The sequence below is a fragment of the Vitis vinifera genome, chromosome 18 (assembly GCF_030704535.1).
Source record: "Vitis vinifera cultivar Pinot Noir 40024 chromosome 18, ASM3070453v1".
Lineage (NCBI taxonomy): Eukaryota > Viridiplantae > Streptophyta > Magnoliopsida > Vitales > Vitaceae > Vitis > Vitis vinifera.
Genome location: NC_081822.1, coordinates 21,595,384 through 21,616,714, shown reverse-complemented (window position 1 = coordinate 21,616,714; position 21,331 = coordinate 21,595,384). Strand labels below are relative to the sequence as shown.

The 21,331-nt window shown below is 28.0% G+C and overlaps 1 protein-coding gene across 1 annotated transcript; it reads right to left on the bottom strand.

The window, feature by feature from the left end:
• Positions 1–10,351: 10,351 nt before the first annotated feature.
• On the bottom strand, positions 10,352–13,510 carry LOC100249471 (laccase-15). Its single transcript, XM_019217851.2, has 6 exons — positions 13,244–13,510; positions 12,840–12,991; positions 12,333–12,577; positions 12,113–12,241; positions 10,851–11,801; positions 10,352–10,720 (listed from the first exon to the last, which is right to left on the bottom strand). The coding sequence occupies exons 1-6, from the start codon at positions 13,343–13,345 to the stop codon at positions 10,590–10,592; spliced, it is 1,710 nt and encodes a 569-aa protein (XP_019073396.1). The 5' UTR covers positions 13,346–13,510; the 3' UTR covers positions 10,352–10,589.
• Positions 13,511–21,331: the final 7,821 nt, after the last annotated feature.

Here is a 21,331-nt window from a genome sequence, read left to right as displayed (position 1 = left end):
TGTGCTAGGACTTAGGAAATTTTTATTTTAGGTAAAGACAAGTTGGAAATAAATAAGGAACCTACTTCATTTTCAAAATTAAACTTTTAGAGATTTTTTTTTAAATAAATCTTTTTAGATTTTAGATCTCTAAGAATCTTTTTATTTTAAGGAAGAAGTTTTTTTTTTTTTTTTCAGGTTTTTTTGAAATAAAATTATTTCTATTTAGCACAAGATTCTAAAATAAAGAAATAAATTATTTTTGGAAAAATATATGATAGATAATTCATGATTAAGATAGCTTACCAAGATATTGTTTCAAATAAAATAAATTAAAATGGTAATTTTGGATTTTCTTAAAAGAATAAATTTTCATGAGTTTTATTTCCATTATTATTTAGTTAACAAATTGGTTGTTGTCATTTGGAATTTCAAATTCCTTTTGGGACTTTTTTTTTTGGGTTAGATAGTTTTCTAAGCTCTCTCTCTCTCTCTCTCTCTCTCTCTCTCTCCTCCCCCCCCTTCCCCCTCTCCCCTAGAGAGAAGGAGAATGACACGTACATTGGTCCTCCAGGCTTTTCCTCCTTGAGAGAAAGAGAAAATCGTTTAGTTTGAAAATGAAAGTTCAAGGATAAGGAATATGAAAGATATCCTTAATTGGCATAGGAGTCCCAATTCAAGTAATAAATAAAAGTTTTGGAAATTTTCATGATAGATAATTTATTTTAAGATGGATTATTTTAAAATTATCTTAAAGTCTCTCTTCCAAAATATTAAGTGGGAGCGGGCCATAGGCAAGAGCCCATCTTGATTTCCATCCTAAAGATGGGGTGGCCCAAGGAATCAAGGGATATGGACTATCCTTTATGGACAAGACTATATATGTTTATAGTAAGAGTGGCCAATCCTAAAGATAGAACTCTTCACTTCGTAACATTGATGTTAAGGATCTTGATTACTCATTTAACTTAGAAATGAAGTGGTAGAATCACCTAAAGTGGTCCCACTTGCATGGGCTAAGGGCTCAACATAAAGGTATGTTGATCAATGCCTTAGGATAACCTTTGGAAGTTTAAGGCAGGTTGATTAATTAGAGAGGGTCTCTACCTAGTAATAAGAGTCATAACCTGCCTAAAGTAAGCTTGATTCTTATGATACTAGGTTACCTTGCATAGATACATATAGTTTGAGAGCACTACAGTTTTGCTAAATTAATTACCAATTTGCCTTAAATGCTCAATTCCTTTTATTAATGCATGGAATTATTATTTTTATTATGGATATCATGTCTTTAATCTATCACATTTTATCTTTTGTTTAAATTGGACCTAATTTTAAATTAGAAATAATCTGGATATAGTATTAGTTGCATAGAAGCTGTTTTTGGTAGAGTTTGTTATTTCCTTTGAACAAACCTATCATCAAGTAAGAGAAACATATCAAAGGTGGCATAAGACGGATCAAAAGACTAAGTCTCTCATACTTGGGTCTTTAGATAATGTGTTGCAAAAGAAACACATGTCTATTGTCGTAGTCTATGATATTCTCTTCAAAGTTGCAAAGGTTATTTGGTGATAAGGGCAAGTCAACTAAACAACTTGCCCTTAAGACTATTATGAACACTAGGATTCATGTTATCTTAGAGATCTTACTAGATTCTTTTGGGATGGGTAAGAAGATTCTCAAAGAGTGGAAGGGTGTTCATATGGAAGTCAAGGTTCTTCAAGCTCTTCTAACACTATCTCAAGCTACCTACATAGATAAGATTTTGGTCAAGTGTGTGATGTGGGATTCCAAGAAAGGTTTGTTACCTTTTAAGCATAGAATTCCCCTTTCTCTAAATCAGTGTGTGCTAAAACACTTGAGAAGAATGAGTGCATGTAGTTAATACTTTATGCCTCTGTAGTGGGTAGTCTTATGTATTTGATGCTATGTACTAGGCCAAATATTTTTTTTGCAGTGGGTATGGTGAGTAGATATCAGTCTAATCTAGTTGCAAAACATTGGACAACAGTCAAGCATTTACTCAAGTACCTTAGGAGAATGAGAGATTGTGTTTGTGCTCCAAAGTGTTGAGATAGTTTAAAGGGTGACATGATGGTTGACAAGATACCTTTTGTGAAGAACCTAGTGGATCTCTTCACCAAGACATTGTCAGGGAGAGTCTTTGATGGTCACAAGGATAACACAGGTTTCAAATGAGTGTCTAACATGCTTTATAGGCATGATGTTTTGAGGGCTAGTGGGAGAATGTTAGGATATAGCCCTTAAAAGCATGGCATGATGTAATAAATTTGGAATTCATTATTTATTTAACGATGTTCCAGTTTCACTTTTATCGATCCTTATTCCATGTATTATACTTTATGAGCATTCTTGCCTACATCTTTTGCATTGTATGTGACTTAGGTACATTAGGAGCTTCATAGAAGATCTAAGTCATGGGTTCCTTACAAGTAGATGACTTGTTCACAACTGGTTCATGGGTCTAAGCAACCCATTAGAAGGGCACCACCTCCTAATTGGAGGGATTAGACTAGTCTTGGCTATCGGGATGGTTTTTCCATGGTGAGTGCATTAGTGTGTATGGTTACATATTGGACAAGACCTATAGTGAGTCACGACTTAAGGCTATCAAGTAGTCATGACCTCACCAAGCTGCTTCATTATGTTGTCTCTCAACCTTGAGAGAATATTAAGCTTGTGCTAAAGTTAGTAATGACTTTGATCTACGGGTAAGAACATAAGCTGATCATATATTCCCTATGGATTAGGTCACTACTGATGGAAGCCGGTAGCAATAGGTATTCTCAATAGAGGCACCATGATATCTTTTAGGATCGAGACAGTGTGTCCCCTTTGGTTATCATAAGGAGGTGTGTTCATGGAAACTATGGTCATAGTAGTTCCTTAAGTAAAACTTGACATAAACTCTTTGAGAGTTAAGATATGTAAATTGAACATACAATGGGAGGATCCGTAACTTAAGGATGGTAAAGGTCTTGAAAGGCTAATAGATTTCACCTAGTTAGACTATGGACACCAGCTCATAGGAAGACTGAACACAATGGATAGCAAATCATAGACCCAAGCACTTGGTGTCTCATTGTTATTTACATAGGATACTGGAGTTCAGTTGATTCTCTATAGTAGGATGTTGAATCAACTTTAGAATTAGATTCTAAGGGAGCTAGTATTCCTATGGGTCCCAATGGTCCCCGCTCTGAGCTCATTTACCTTGTTGGCATGGGTTATGAGGGTCAGATTGGCTCTAGGTTCACTTTTGTGCATAAGGACGTTTTGGTAATTAAGTAAAGTTGTATAGGGATAAGTGAACAAGGTCTCTAGATTGGGTTAATTGTTTAATTAGTAGGCCCTATTGGGTTAATTAATCAATTAGGACCCATTTTGGGCTAGATTTAGTTACCCAAGTGCATGTGGGCTCAAGTAAGTTAAGCCCACTTAGGAACCCTATAAATACCCTCTAGGGGCTAGGGTTTCCATAACTTTTTGTCTTCCATCATCTAGAGAGATAGAGAGTCATAACCTTCACCCTCTTTTCCTCTCCATCGAAAGTGTGTGAAGATCAAGGTTCGAGTCATCGGGCAAAATATCGTAGGTTTAGAGCAGGTTGTGTATGATATTTGATTACTCACCAAAATTTAAATAAACCAAATGCCTGAAGAATTCTAATAATTGTGAAAATTTCTCACAGCTCAGCTTCAATCAGGCTGTGTACCATAGAAGATGAGTTTCTTAGAATCTCTTGAATTTTCTAATTCAAAATACAAGTTTGACTTTGAGAATTGACCAAGAAATTAATCAAACACAGTATTTTAGAACAAATTTAAAATATATGTAGAATATTTTTAAAATTTTGACCTCGCATATATACAGTACCTTTATCAAGATTAGTCAATATATGTAGAAAAGTCAGCGCTATATAATCATAATCCATCAAAGATACACTATTTGCTACTGTGGGCGTACCGGCCATTAGTAATGGGCCAAAATGTTCTCCATGATTAAAAATAAAATACAATCATGGCATAAAAATCTTGACCCTCATTTTCAAGAGGTGACTTTCTCCAAGAAAGAATTATTTTCCTTTTTATTTTCTCATGGGGAGAAAGTTGGAGATTCACATTGTTTATATTTTTATAATAGTTTTAGAGTAGTTTTAAAGCTTCCAAAAATTTCTCCCTTATTTTTATTTAGTAGGTTGGCTCAGTCCACTTGGTACCCAAAAACAAACCCAATAAATAATTATTTATTGAATTTGGTCAATCCCAATGTTTTCAAAACCGAATTAGACATTGAATTAGAAAAATTATCGATTCATAGTTCACTGGTCAGACTAGTGACCGAACTGGTGACATCATAAATACATAATTTATATTTTATTAAAATTAAAAATAATTTTAAAATATATATATAATTAAAAATTAATAATATTTGTAATATTATTTATTCATTTTATATAAATTTATTAATATTTTAAATTTATTAATATATGTATATATATATATATATATATAGAATATTTAAATATGAAAATATATTGAAAATGGGTATATATATATATAGGTAGTCTTTGAGTCAACATGCATAACAAGATTGGACATCAATTAATTCATTTAATAATTATGTTGATTAGTTTAATTATACTTTTTAAAATATTTAACTCATATTTAACACATTTTTAATTTGATTTTAAATAAATAGGTTAATTGAGTTATAAATATATTAATCATATAAATTAACACAAGACCTAACTCAACCTAATTATTAAATGGGACAAATGAGTTATACGATATGTTACTTGTTTAGTAATTATGTAGTATTTTAGGTTTACGTTTTTAATCAAATTATTATTCGTGTCAAGTTTGACATAACACACATATGACCCACCAACACAAATTGTAACCCCTAAGCTTGTTCACTCAAAAAGTAAATTTATACTAATATTTAATTACCTAGTTTAAACTAGTAGGAATATTTTTAAATTATTGCTTAGTTTTTTTAAAATTTTTAATATTGACATATGTATATAGTTTCTCTAAAGACATTTCATTGATGTAGAATTCCAAATATAATTTGTCTATATAAAGATATCATATATTTTTAATAAATATATATTGTAAGTTAAATATTATATTGTATAATATGTTGTACTATATGCATAAGTAATACATTACTATTTTACAAAATAAAAAATACACTATATAATAGTAATATATTATATACATAAAAAGTTTTTGTGTGTAAAGTATCCAACCACATTTTAATTAATAATTGATTATTTTATTTTTAAATAATCTAATTATGTATTTATTATTTTTAATTATTAATAACTAATTTTTCAAAAGTGATTTGTTATTAAGAATAAAATCATAAATTATGCCATAAAAGTAGTAATTGTTGTACATACTAATTTGTTAAGGATTATTATTATTATTATTATTATTTTACTTGCATACATTGTTTAATAAAATATTTATTTTAAGTTTTAAATTCCTTACTTTAAATTTTCAATTTTATTTTTAGTCTAATTTTTAATCTATAAATTCTAATTTTTAATTTTTAAAATTTTAATTCCTAAATTTTAAAGGGGAAATCATGTAACCATACATCACCAATAAAATAAATAAATGAGATTTTTAGAACTTTGCTTTTACCTTTTTAATTTTAATGTAAGATGAGAAAAAATATTGCCTATTCATGTATTTCAATAGTGCTTTCAGATTTGTTTCATAATTACTCTTGAAAGTAAATGACAAAACACACATCACTTTAATACCACCTATTGACAAGTACATGAATAATTTATTTTTCTTATTTCTCTCACATCAACTCTCTCACATGTCTCACTTACCACTTGCCACATTTCCACTTTTTTCTTTTTTCTTTCTTTCTTTTTTTCCCCCTCTTTTACCACCATAATCCTTAGTCACCTATTATATTTTTCACTACTATTTTTTTTCCTTTGATATTCTTTTTAATAAGCTCATATATTTTGTCATAAAACTTCTTTAATTTTAATTTTTTTCACTCTCTAATTTCTCTATATTTATTTATTACAATTATAATTTTTTGGACATATTATACTTAAAATGATAATGTATAATAAATAGTTAATATAACAAATAAAATAAAATATATGTATAATGGAAAAAAATGAAAATATTATCCCACAAATAATGTACTTGATGATTTTAAATATTAATTATATGAATATATTTAATAAATTAAGGTTTAAATTTAAATATTTTATTTTATTATTTAGAGGTTTATGATATAAGATTTTTTTATATTAATGCTAAACAAAAGATTTATTTATTTTGTAAATTCTATCACATGTAAAAGTAAAAATATCTTTATAATACTATTTTATTATTTATATTATTTTTAAAATTTTTATTTTAAATTTATCACATCAAAATCAGAATAAGTTATTGTGCTTTTATCTCTTTTCTTATGATTTTAATTTGATTTTGGATCTAACATTTTGTTTGTTTAAAATCTTTAATTTTTAATTAAAATAAAATATAAAAGAAAATATATTTTCATAAAAAAAATTGTGTTTAACCTTTCATATTAATTTTATAAAAAATAAGTACATCCATAAGAAAAATAGGTAAATCCATACCTAGGGGAATCGAGACCCCTATCATCCTTGTCATGGTCTATATATTCCTTTGGGACCCTTGATAAGTGATTAGAGGTCCTTGCCTACCCCAGAATGAACTTTGGAATCCTAGGTACATCCATTCTTAAGAGAACCAAGACCCTTATCTCAATTCTCATGGTTCATATATTCCTTTAGGGATCCTCGAGAATGAATTATAGGTTGTTCTTCACCTTGGATCAGACATTAGAACCCAAGGTATATCCTAAAGAAAATTTGGTACATTTGATCCTTGGGCTACCGAAACCCTTATATCCCTTCCCATAGTCTATTTGATACTTTGGGGACTCTTGAGAAGTGAATGGAGGTCGTTTCTAATCTCGGAATGGACTTTGAAACCTTAAGTACATCCTTAAAAAAATTTGTTACATCAAATTCTCAAGCTATCGGGACCCTATCTCCTTTCCCAAGGTCCATTTGTTCATTTAGGGATCCTCGGGAAGTGATTGGAGGCTATTCCTCACCCCAAAATGGACTTTTAAACCCTAAATACATCTTTAAGAAAATTTGGTATATCTTATCCTCTGGCTACCCCATATCGCTTCTTATGGTCCATTTGATCATTTAGAGACCATTTAGAACTTCTTATATAAACAAAAATAGAATTATAAAATTCTTATAAGAAATAAAATTTTTATGACTTCTACATGAAACCTTTTTTTTTTAAGTTATAAGTTTTTTTAAAAATAATTAAATAGGTATAAAAACTTTTATTTAACTCTTAAAAGTCAATCCAAATAAAATTTATATATATATATATATATATATATATATATATTTGAAAATCACTTTTAAAAATCCAAAAAATCACTTGAAAATACTTTCCAAAACTTTTTTTAACTTACATTTAAAAAATAAAAAATAAAAAATGATTAGTTTTTACTAGTTATTTAAATTTCAGGAAGCGAGAAAGAATTTACTCTGATGTAAAAAAAATGAGAGAAAAGTAATTAAATCACTAAAAAATAGACTTGGAGTTCCTTTGGTGTGCGGTTAGACTCAATTTGTCCCCATGCAATGGAAATGGACAATATTTTATTTTTTTATTTTTTTCCTTTTCCTTTATGTTGGTGTAGTCTTGTGATATTGTTACTAAAATAGGAGGTAAAAATATAAATTATACATCCATTATTTTAAATTTAGAAAAAAGTGCTTATTTTAATTTGAAATAAATAAATAGAAAAAAAAACTGATTTTATCTCAATTGTGTAAGACTTCAAAAAAAATTTCTTATTTGCAAAATATTTTGAGTTGTAAAAGTAAAAATTAAACAAACCATTTCATGACCTTTTTCACAAGTATCCATTTAGATCATAGTCTAGTTTTAAAATATTTGAATAATCCAATTACTCTAAACTATATCATTTATAATTTTTTAAATTATTACTATCATACCTAACCTTGTATGGAATTGGAATAAAATATGGATAAGTAAAAGATGTCAAATGAAAGATAATTTCAAACTTTTCTAATACAGCATGATATTTTATCATGTTGAATAAAATTGGAATGGACAAAAGTTGTCAAATCAAGACTTCCATGGCAAATTCCACCATTGCATATCTCAAATATTATTCTACAACATTATCTTTGTAGACTTTTAACAATCCAAGAAATTGACAAATTATATAATAATCCCAAACACAATATTCTACAACTTTACAATATTCTACAATTTTTTGGAATAAAAAATAAATAATGAAATCTACAACTTTAAAATATTCTACACTTTTTTTGAACAAAAAAAAATAAATAATGAAATCTTTGGCATGTTAATTCTTTGCAGCTTCAACATGGTGGCATGTCGGATGGCGGAGGCAGCATTTGAGCTTCTGGGTGTTTACAATATCTATTGTTGTTATTTAAAGGAATCATTGAAATGATTGCATGAAAGATTTATTCCATAGCCTAAAATAAATATTGGCTTTATATATATATATGTGTGTGTGTGTGTGTGTGTGTGTGTGTGTGTTTGCTCAAATGATAGGCCGGTTTTAAGCCATAATAATAATAATTGTATTATTGTATTATTGAAATAAAAAGGTTATTGTATTATTATTTATTTTTTTGATTGAATAGAAAAAATCAAAATATTTGATTTTTTTTTATTCAACTAAAAGTAACTTGTTGATATCAACCAACATAACTAAAGTGAACTTATTATTAATAGGCTTAGTTTAGTTATGTTGGTTGATATCAACAAGTTACTTTTAGTTGAATAGAAAAAAAAATATTTTAGCTTTTTTTATTCAATAAAAAAGCAAACATATCTAAATTTATATAATAAAAATGCTTTAACTAGAAATGAATTTCATATGGACCACTATCAAATACCATGCATAGGGAGAAATCCAGATCCTCACTTGCTCTTTGATTTTAATGCATTGAATTTGATGTTGCCTAAAACAAATTATATTTCATGTCCTGTATTATGAGTAGACAACCATTCCTTATGTTGGATTTTAGATAAAGAATGGATATTGGAGATTGGAGTTGTAAGAAATTAGGAGATCCTAATTTTAAATATGTAACAAAGTTCTATAATCGCCTCAATCCATGTTTTAAAAATTGTATTTCTTTCTAATATTGGAGCAAACTTTTTCTTTGTTTCTTATAAATTTCATTTGGGAATGATTTAAAAATAAATAAATAAAATCCCTTCTAAATATTAAAAAGTAACACTTTCTTATAAAAATTAATTAGGTGGATGGTAAGGTAAAATTCAGGATAACTTCATATTTTTTGCTTTAATTGAAAATTAAAATCAAAATTAAAGTAATAATTTTTAAGGGGAAATATTGATATTGTAAAACTTTTATTAAACATGAAATAATTTCTTATATAAACAAAAATAGAATTATAAAATTCTTATAAGAAATAACATTTTTATGACTTCTACATGAAACCTTTTTTTTTAACTTATAAGTTTTAAAAAAATAATAATTAAATAGGTATAAAAACTTTGATCTAACTCTTAAAAGTCAATCCAAATAAAATTTATATATATATACATTTGAAAATCACTTTTAAAAATCCAAAAAAACACTTAAAAATAATTTCTAAATAGTTTTTTTAACTTACATTTAAAAAACAAAAAAATTTAAAATGATTTGTTTTTACTAGTTATTTAAATTAAGGAAGCAGGAAAGGGTTTGCTCTAATGTAAAATAAAAAAAAAAAAAAATGAGGGCTGAAAAGTAATTAAATCACTAAAAATAGACTTGGTGTTCCTTCAGTGTGCAGTTAAACTCAATTTGTCCCCATGCAATGGAAATGGAAGATTTTTTATTTTTTATTTTTTATTTTTTTCCTTTTCCTTTATCTTGGTGTGGTCTTGTGATATTGTTACTAAAATAGGAGGTAAAAATATAAATTATATATCAATTATTTTAAATTTAGGAAAAAAAAGTGCTTATTTTAATTTGAAATAAATAAGTAGAAAAAAACTGATTTTATCTCAATTGTGAAAGACTTCATTAAAATTTTCTTATTTGCAAAATATTTTGAGTTGTAAAAGTAAAAATTAAACAAATCATTTCATGACCTTTTTCACAACATGATATTTTATCATGATGAATAAAATTGGAATGGTCAAAAGTTGTCAAATCAAGACTTCCATGGCAAATTCCACCATTGCATATTCAAAGACTATTCTACAACATTATCTTTGTAGACTTTTAACAATCCAAGAAATTGACAAATTATATAATAATCCCAAACACAATATTCTACAACTTTACATTATTTTTTTTATTTTAATACAAGAGAAATCCTTAGTCAACAATTTTTTTGAACAAAAAATAAATAATGAAATCTACAACTTTACAATATTCTACAATTTTTTTGAACAAAAAAATAAATAATGAAATCTGAATAATGCAAACAATCACTGAAATCTTTGGCATGTTAATTCTTTGCAGCTTCAACATGGTGGCATGTCAGATGGCGGAGGCAACATTTGAGCTTCTGGGTGTTTACCATTTTTCACTATGAACGCAGTTTCCATGCCCCAAGTCAGATGGCGTTCTACATGGCAGTGCATGAACCACACCCCTGCAATAGAGAAAACATACCAACATTACACCTAATTTATTGCAATATTAAGAAAAATTATTCCCTTGGTATGCAGGTTGGCAGTTTCAAGGGTTTTTTTTAATAGAGGACATGAGTGCTTGCAACATACCAGGGTTGGATGCCTCGAATCTGATTGCAACCCAACCATTCGTAGGAACAGAGATGGTACTCTGAAGGGGAGGATCCACTAGATTATAGCGCAAAGGGTCCCTATTTTTATCAAAATTCCCAAATCCCCATCCAACAAGGTAGAATCTATATCCATGGAGATGCATGGGGTGGTGTGTCCCTGAAACCAAGTTTGTCCCTTGAAAAACAATCTCCACTGTGGAGTTATACTCGACCACCCTTACTTCTGTTCCAATTTCCGGCGTTTGATACTCCAATGGAAGATAATCAGCTGTAAAATCGAACACCAATGGTGGAACGCTAGGAAATTTATCTCCATATACACCACTGATGTTATAATAGTAAGCTTGTAGTATGTCAATCGTAGGGGATTGGAAGCTTATGTTGTTTATACTTGCAGAGAGCCGCGTCCCATTGGGCCCTGCACATGAATTATTGGGGCATAGGAACGAGTTTACAGAAATAGTGTAAATTAGTTTAGTGCTCGGGCTCAATGGGACATTGGAAGGATGTTCCGCATCTGCTAAGCTTCGAAGGCTAGCCATGACCTGAACCGATGCATTTGTGTCATTGTATGCAGGAAAATGAGGCAAAGAGGGAGGTGAAGATGGAGTGTAGTATCCTCTGTATTGTACAATAGCTGTGGTGGTTGTGTTATCATAAAAATTTTGAGCTACCGGGGCAATGGAATAAGTTTTAGCCGCCATGTAATAGTGATCCAGGCGTTGGTTAGCTTCTAGTAAGACATCGAAGGTTTGGCCAGGATATATTGTGATATAATCTTGTGTCAATGGTTTCGTGTAGCTACCATCTATTCCAACCACTGTCATTTTATGCTTGGCAATTGAGAAGAAGAGAGCCTCTTGCAAAGCAGCATTGATTATGCGAAGTAGATAGGTCTTTCCATGATCCACCGTTAGCTTGAATGTGCCTACAATTAGAAAAGGAAAGTTGTATACTTACGACTAGCGAAAAGAAAAGGAAAAACTTTCCATGAGTATCCACTAATTATGAAGTGATTGATTGATTAGGGGTGTAAATTTGGCTCCACAGTTCAAAATTATATTTAGACTAGCCTTTTCATATGTGTTAAATCATGGCTCTACCATCCTCATAACTATATTCATCTTTCTTAGCATTAAGTTTTAAATATGTTGATGTTAATAAGAAAAAGTAATATGGTTAACATACAAGAAAATGAGATCAGTGTACAATTTTAAAATGGGAAGTTAAACTTTATACTTGATTTTGAGCATGGATATAGATCACCGGGTTGTCCATTTATCAATAAAGAATCAGAGGCATTGGGGTCAGCTCCGGTTGCAAGCCCTTCATCTCGAACCGCATTCACATCACTCTTCCACCATTGTCCTGCATTTCAACAACTCCAATAATTTAGATTTTGCTTTGTTGGTTAATTCATGATATGTAAATTAACCTTTAAAAGCAACTACACTTATACCTAATATGATGGGAACTTCTGCGCTAGGTTTGGGAAAAGGATACTTGGTTCCATTCTTGGGATAGACGATTATAGCTCCATGAACGGTGGCTCGGGTCCAGTCACTGTGAGCATGCCACCATAGAGTGCCTTCCTCAGAGGAAAGGATGATCTTTTGGCTAAACTTTGACCCTGGTTGAATTGGGCATTGTGTGATATACTCGGGACCATCTGTCCATGGATATCTAGGCATGCTCACCCCATGCCTGCAAAACAATAACTATACGTTAAAACTAGTACTAATTTTCAGGCTAACAAAAGATGGCATGTAGCAACATATTATCACAGTAACAAGAGGCATCAACTGTATTTCAATGGAACTGATGCAAATAACCCTAAGATATTATTTTAAATTCAACTTTATTTGCAAAGCAATACATTGCAGCCCCCTCTTAGAAATAAAAGATTGTATGTCATGCAGGCATGCTGCCCACTACTATCTTTCTCCGAGACATGCATGGGACCTACCAGTGAATGGTGACATTTTCTTTTCCCCTGTTATAAACGTCAACAATGATCGTCTCTCCTTTCTTAGCATATATAGTTGGTCCTGGAAATTGTCCATTTACCGTTAAGATGTTCTTGGTGCTACAAAGCCTTGTATATGAAGCCTCCTTCACCTGCAACCAATTAAAAGTTAACCATGCAACCTCATCCCAAAAGAAATATTACATGCATGAATAGTTGCATCGATCCATTCATGCAAGTGTATAACCAATTAGAAATTGATAGCATGCATGAACGACTCAATGACACCAGGGTACCCGAAGAGACCCCATGAGGGTCATACGGTGGAAAATGAGAGCCACACTGCTCCATAAATATTATGATCAGAAGGTGGCATTAAGGGCATAATCATATAAAGTATTTACCACAAAAGTAAGCCGACGAGTTGAAGCTTGGCAATGGATGCCACCACCAAAAAGTAGAAACGCTGAAATTTGCAAGAGGAAAACCTTCATGATCAGCCACATCTTCTTTGGAATAAAAGCCTCTTCTCTTGTCCTAAACACAACTCCTTCAATTTTCTTACTATTTCTAATAAGCACGACTTATCTTCTCTCTGACATGAATAGATGAATTCTTAAAGGTATTTATAGAGGCTGGAGGTGAAAGCTGAACAGCTGGTTTCTCTCCAACTTTTGCTGTATTTCTTTAATATATAATTCAGAATCTATTGAAGATGATTTTCCTGGGGTACAACCATTCCTCGCCGAGTATCAATATAAGAGAAGTAATTTGAATGTGTATTGGTTTTGAACGTTCTTCCAGGACCGCTTCAAAGAGCAGGTTGTGTATGATATGAAGACGAGTTTCTTAGAATCTCTTGAATTTTCTAATTCAAAATACAAGTTTGACTTTGAGAATTGACCAAGAAATTAATCAAGCACATTATTTTAGAATAAATTTAAAATATATGTAGAATACTTTTAAAACTTTGACCTCGGATATATACGGTACCTTTATCAAGATTAGTTGGCGCTGCTTTGAGAAGGAATATAGGATTCCTTCTCAAATCATTCAAATCATTCTAATGAACCGGATCGAAAATTCCTTGTCCAGTTGGAGGGTCAATCCAGACATTCAAATCTTTTTTTCTTTTTCTTTTTTTCTTTTTTGAATATTAAAATTAGGTAAGCAATGAAATCATTCAATATACTCATCTATTGTTCATAACATCAGCATCTGCCAATTGTTTATTGTACATTTTCAAACATTCAGACATTTTCAAACATCAAATCTCCACTTTTTTAAAATAATAATAATAATAATAAATAATTATAGATTTAAAAATAACTTTTTTCAGAACAAATAAGAAATAATTCAAACTTTCTTGTTTGGTTTATTGTACCAGATACAAAGAAAAATCATTATATAAATAAATGATGCAAAGATGTATATATTTTTAAATTATTTATAAACAGAAAAAATGATGAATAAAATTTAAGACGTGAAAATTTGATCAAGTTAATTTAAACTTCTTTTATTTTTTTTCACTTTTTTTCTCCTATTTTTTCACACCATTTTTTTCTCACATTTCCTTTTAAACTTTTGGAATAAATATTTATTTGTGGAGCTTTAATATATATTTTTTTCTCCATATTATACATATTTATGCAATATTTGGTTAACCTATTTTGAATTTCTATTTTTACCTTAACAAGAAACATTTCTTGAAAATGAAGATAATTTTCTCCTTATTTTCAAATTTGTGTTTCTCCACTTTTTTTTTTTTTAAATAATAGTAATAAAAAATAATTATAGATTTAAAAATAACTTTTTTCAGAACAAATACAATATATAGCCGGCTTATAAAAACTATTATCTAAAAAAAGGAAAAAACAAAAAAAGGAAAAGTAAAATAAGAAATAATTCAAACTTCCGTATTTGGTTTATTGTACCATATACAAATAGTTTTAAATAATAAATTCGAAGATCATCCCAAACACTTTAAAGAGTTTTAGAAATCAATACTAAATTCAATCTTAATTTAAAACTCCTAAATAATTAATTGTAAAGTTGTTTTCAAAGGAAACCCTTCTTATCTTGATTTCCCCTCACTAAGATACTTAAAAAGTGGAATAATAGATAAGAGTGAACTTAAAACTCAATTAAGAAAATAGGTCAATAAGGAAGATCAAGTATAGTACAAAGTTAAATCTTAGGAGATATCACATCTTTATAAAAAAAAAAAAAAATCAATTAGTAGTTCATTTAATTCAATAATTAAATTCATTTTGTTAAAAAAATTATGCACTTTCAATTTAAAGATAGAATTAAATAATATACTTTACATACTTAAATTATATTTTAAAAATTATAAACAAACATTTTACTCTGACTCATTGATAATAACATTGTGCCCAAATAGTAGAACTTGCATTAGATGGCTAGTCTCACATTGTGCCTTTTAGCAATGGACAAAATGATTTATAATCAATGATATACCAAAGGCGAATAACACCCTTATTAGCTAGAGTTACATTATCACTATCCTCACCAAAGGTAACGCAGGTCAACAACTTCTCTCTTAAACCAATGTAATAAATTAAATGATAAAATTCATTTGCATAACAATAAACAAATCATATGATATTCCCAATTTATTTTATAAACTAAGGAACAAATCATAACATTTTTAGTAAAATATTATTTGATCCACTTTAAGGAACTTAAACATTTTGATAGTTTAAAAGTAGATTTTAAAAAATAAGAAATTATAAAATGGTTTACTATACTATTAACCCTTACCTTGAAGAAATCATTCAAAATCCTGAAAGACTTAATCTACACCTAATATAAATATAAATAAAAAATAATTATTAAAGACTAATTATCTAAATTAATGACTTTCTAAATTTTTGTAAAACTTATTTTAATTCCAAACCCTTTTCTAAAGTTCTATTTTTTTAATTAAATTTTTTATTAACCATATTATTATTATCATTTTCACTTCCCATAATTACATTAACAGATTTTGTTGAATTATTGATGTTAATATTCCTTTTTTTCATGGTAGGAAGTAGGTAATTATTTATTAATTTACTACTACTTTTACTTATCTCCTACCCACAACCCAAATCTTATTATTACTTGATTATTTCTTTACCACAACCACTTTCCTCATTTCCTCAATTCTTCTTCCTATTAATCTTCTGGTTAAAGAAAGATAAAAGAATCTAAAAAGCAAATCACGCATGAAGAACTTGCCTTAAATTTCATAATGAAGCAAATAAAAAAAGTTTCTTCTTTCTGACCCTTCGAACCAAACTTCTCTATAGACCTTGCTATTATTTCTTTTTTTCTCTCTATTTTATCTTTTTAGTTTTTAATAATGTGGAGAAATCAATGGAATTTAGGGGTAAATTATACTTTTGTCGCTAAAAGTAACTTTTATCGATGAAATTTTAGATGTTGTCAATGGTGCCAATTTTTTTTAAAAAAATTCTAATGAATTTGAAAATTTCATCACTAAAAGACATGATGGGAAAATTTTGGTGTTGTCATTTTCTTGGCACAAACACTTTTGTGATAGAAAAAAATTATTTTCTCACAAAAGTATTTGTCACTAATTATAATTTTTGGTGACTAAAAGTTACAACTTTTTATATATATTTGCTTGAAAAATGGTTTCATTAAGTGATTATATTATTTCTTGACAAATTGAGTAATTTTATCACTAAATAATGTTATTAAATTGTGATATTAATAAGTAATATTGATAAATAGCTAGATGATTTATATTGTGAAATAACATATGTATTTTTTGAGACTTAATATTTATACTATAATATTTTATTTATATAAATAATAATAAAATAATTAAAGATCCATAAAATGAAATACTACAATATAGATTTATTTTAATTTAATTTTTTTGTAATGTAATAATAGTATTGTTACGAAATAATAAAAAGGTAAATTATTTGAGCAATTAATTTTTATATTGTAATGTGTTATTTATATTTTTTTAATATAAATAATAACAAGTAATTCAAGGCGTGTAAGATTATATCCTATAATATAAATTTATTTAAATTTCAATATTATTACATGATGTTACCCATTATAAATAATACTAAATGATTTTTATTATATTAGGTAAAAGTTATCTATACAACTCTAAAATAGTATTGAATTTAAGTTAGTTATGGATAAGCCATAGTCCACTAATTTGTTCTCATTCAAAATCATACCTTGTCTACTTAAGAAGTAAACTTATACTAACTTTTAATTACATAGTTTAAACTAATAGATTTTTTTTAAAAATAATTGTTCAGAATGGAATTTATCAAATAAATTGCCTAGCATCTATAAAGACATTTTATTTTCATAAAATTCCAAATATGACTTTTGTTTATAAAGATATATATTATTAATAAATATATGATTGCAAGATAAATATTATATGATATAATATATGACGCTATATGCCTGACTACTATATTACTATTTACAAAATAAAACATGTACGTATAAATTTTTTTTTTTTGTAAAGTATTCAACCATATCTTTATTAATATTTGATTACTTTATTTTTTAATGATTTCATTATGAATTTATTATTTTAATTATTAATTACTAATGTACTAAAAGTGATTAGTTATTAAGAATAAAAATCATAAATTATACCTTAAAATACTAACTACTATAGCTATTAAGTTGTAAAGGAATTTTTATACTTGTATACATTTTTTAACAATTTTTCTTTTTTTATAAAAAATATAGTTATAAAAGTAATTGAAATATATCATAAATTATTATATGATTTACCTTTATAGTGTTTGATATTTTTGTTTGAAATACAATAGAAAGAGAAAGAAAAAAGAAAATGATGTAGAACTCTAATCTCATTTTGATCATTATTTTATTGATGTTGGTTCAAGTATTACACTTCAACATTATTCCAATGTTTTCTATTAATCATACTTTTCTTTTAGCTCAATTTCAAAATTTTCACTTTAATCTAGAAGTCTAGAATTAAATTTATGTTAGCTATGAATAAACTATAGTCCTCTAATTTGTTATCATTCAACATAAGGCTTGTTTAAGGATGATAAAATTTGATACAATTCGTCAACAAGACTTGAATCTAACATGCTTTTTATGGGTTTGATTTGAGTATAATTGAGTTTGAGTCAAATTCATGTTGACCTATATAACTCATTTAATAACTAGGTAGTCTTTGGGTCAACATGCATAACAAAATTTGACATCAATTAATTCATTTAATACATGTGTTGATTAGTTTAATTATAACTTTAAAATATTTAACCCATATTTGACACATTTTAAATAAATAGGTCAATTGAGTCATAAACATATTAGTCATATAAATTAACACAAGACCTAACTCAACCTGATTATTTAATGAAAAGATCTAATTACTAAATGAAACAAATCAGTTACATGACATGTTACTTGTTTAGTAATTATTTATTATGTTATGTTTACATTTTTAACCAGATTATTATTCGTGTCAGGTTTGACACAACATAAATATGACCCATCAACACAAATTGCAACCCCTAAGCTAGTTCACTCAAAAAGTAAATTTATATTAATATTTAATTACCTAGTTTAAGCTAGTAGGAATATTTTTTTAATTATTGCTTAGTTTTTAAAAAATTGTTAACATTGGAATTTATCAAATAAATAGTCTAGTTTCTCTAAAGACATTCCATTGATCTAGAATTCCAAATATAATTTGTGTGTATAAAGATATCATATATTTTTAATAAATATATATTGTAAGTTAAATATTATATCATATAATATATTGTACTATATGCATAACTATATTACTATTTTACAAAATAAACAATACACTATATAATAGTAATATATTATATACATAAAAAGTTTTTTTGTAAAGTATCCAACCACGTCTTAATTAATAATTGATTATTTTATTTTTAAATAATCTCACTATGTATTTATTATTTTTAATTATTAATTACTAATTTTTCAAAAGTGATTTGTTTTTAAGAATAAAATCATAAATTATGTCATAAAAGTAGTAATTGTTGTAGATACTAATTTGTTAAGGAGTGTTTTTACTTGCATACATTATTTAATAAAATATTTAATTTATGTTTTAAATTCCTTACTTTGATTTTTCAATTTTATTTTTAGACTAATTTTTAATCTATAAATTCTAATCTTTAATTTTTAAAATTTTTAATTCCTAAACCTTAAAGGGGAAATCATGTAACCATATATCACCCAAAAAAAATGAGATTTTTAGAACTTTGCTTTTACCTTTTTAATTTTAATCGTAAGATGAGAAAAAATATTGTCTATTCATGCACTCCAATAGTGCTTTCAGATTTGTTCTAAAATTACCCTAAAAAATAAAAGACAAAGTACACACCACTTCAATACCACCTATTGACAAGTACATAAATTATTTATTTATTTTATTTCTCTCACATCAACTCTCTCACACATCTCAGTTACCACTTGCCACGTTCTCACTTTTTTCCTTTTTTCTTTTCTCTTTCCTTTTTCCCTCCTCTTTTACCACCATAATCCTTAGCCATCTATTATATTTTTATTGTTATTTTTTTCTTTGATATTCTTTTTTAATATGTTCGTATATTTTCTCATAAAACTTCGTTAATTTTAATTTTTTTCACTCTCTAATTTCTCCATATTTATTGATTATAATTATTTTTTGGACATATTAAACTTAAAATGATAATATATAATAAATATTTAATATAACAAATTAAATAAAAATATATATATAATGGACAAAAATGAAAATATTATCCCACAAATAATATACTTGATGATTTTAAATATTAATTATAATAATATATTTGATAAATTAAGGTTTAAATTTAAATATTTTATTTTATTATTTAGAGGTTTATGATATAAGATTTTTTTATATTAATGCTAAACAAAAGATTTATTTATTTTGTAAATTCTATCACATGTAAAAGTAAAAATATCTTTATAATACTATTTTATTATTTGTATTATTTTTCTTTTAATTTTTATTTTAAATTTATCACATCAAAATCACAATAAGTGATGGTGCTTTTATATTTTTTCTTATGATTTTAATTTGATTGTGGATCTAACTTTTTGTTTGGCTAAAATCTTTTATTTTTAATTAAAATAAAATATATTTTTCATAAAAAAAAAAATTGTATTTAACCTTTCATATTAATTTCCTAAAAAATAAGTACATCCTTAAGAAAAATAGGTAAATCCATGCCTAGGGGAATTGGGACCCCAATCATCCTTGTCATGGTCTATATATTACTTTGGGATCCTTGATAAGTGATTAGAGGTCCTTACCTACCCAAGAACGAACTTTGGAACCTTAGGTACATCCATTCTTAGGGGAACCAAGACCCTTATCTCCATTCTCATGGCTCATATATTCATTTAGGGACCCTCGAGAAGGAATTATAGGTTGTTCCCCACCCTGGAACAGACATTGGAACCTAAGATATATCCTAAAGACAATTTGGTACATTCGATCCTTGGGCTACTGAGACCCTTATATCCTTTCCCATAGTCTATTTGATACTATGAGGACTCTTGAAAAATGAATGGAAGTTGTTCCTCATCTTGAAATGGACTTTCGAACCCTAGGTATATCCTTAAAAAAAATTGGTACATCCAATTCTTGGGCTACAAAGACCCCTATCTCCCTTCCCAAGGTCCATTTATTCATATAGGGATCCTCAGGAAGTGATTAGAGGCTATTCTTCACCCCAAAATGGACTTTTAAACCCTAAATACATCTTTAAGAAAATTTGGTATATCTGATCCTCTAGCTACTGGAACCCCTATATCACTCATCATGGTTCATTTGATCATTTGGGGACCCTTTAGAAGTGATTTCAAGTCATTCCCAATCTCAGAATGGACTTTGAAACCCTAGGTACATCCTTAAGAAAATTTGGTACATCTAATCATCAAGCTACCAGGACCCCTATCTCCATTTCCATGGTCCGTTTGTTCCTTTAGGAACTCTTGGGAAGTGATTGGATATCGTTCCCCAACTCAGAACAGATAATGGAACCCTAGGTACATCCTTAAGAAAATTTGAAACATCCAATCCTTGGGCTCATGAGACACCTATCTCCTTTCCCATGGTCCATTTATTCTTTTAGAGACCCTCAGGAAGTGATTGGAGGTTGTTCCTCACATTGGAATGAAATTTGGCACCCTTGGTACATCATTTACAAAATTTAGTACATCCTTTACAAAATTTGGTACATCCTTCACAAAATTTGGTACATCCTTAAAAAAATTTGGTACATCCTTAAAAAAATTTGGTACATCCAATCTTTGAGCTATCGGGACCCCTATCTTATTACCTATGGTCTATTTACTCCTTTAGGGATCTTTGGAAAGTGATTAAAGGTTGATCCCTAGCTACTTCAAAACAGACTTTGGAACCCTAGGTACATCCTTAAGAAAATTTGTTACATCTA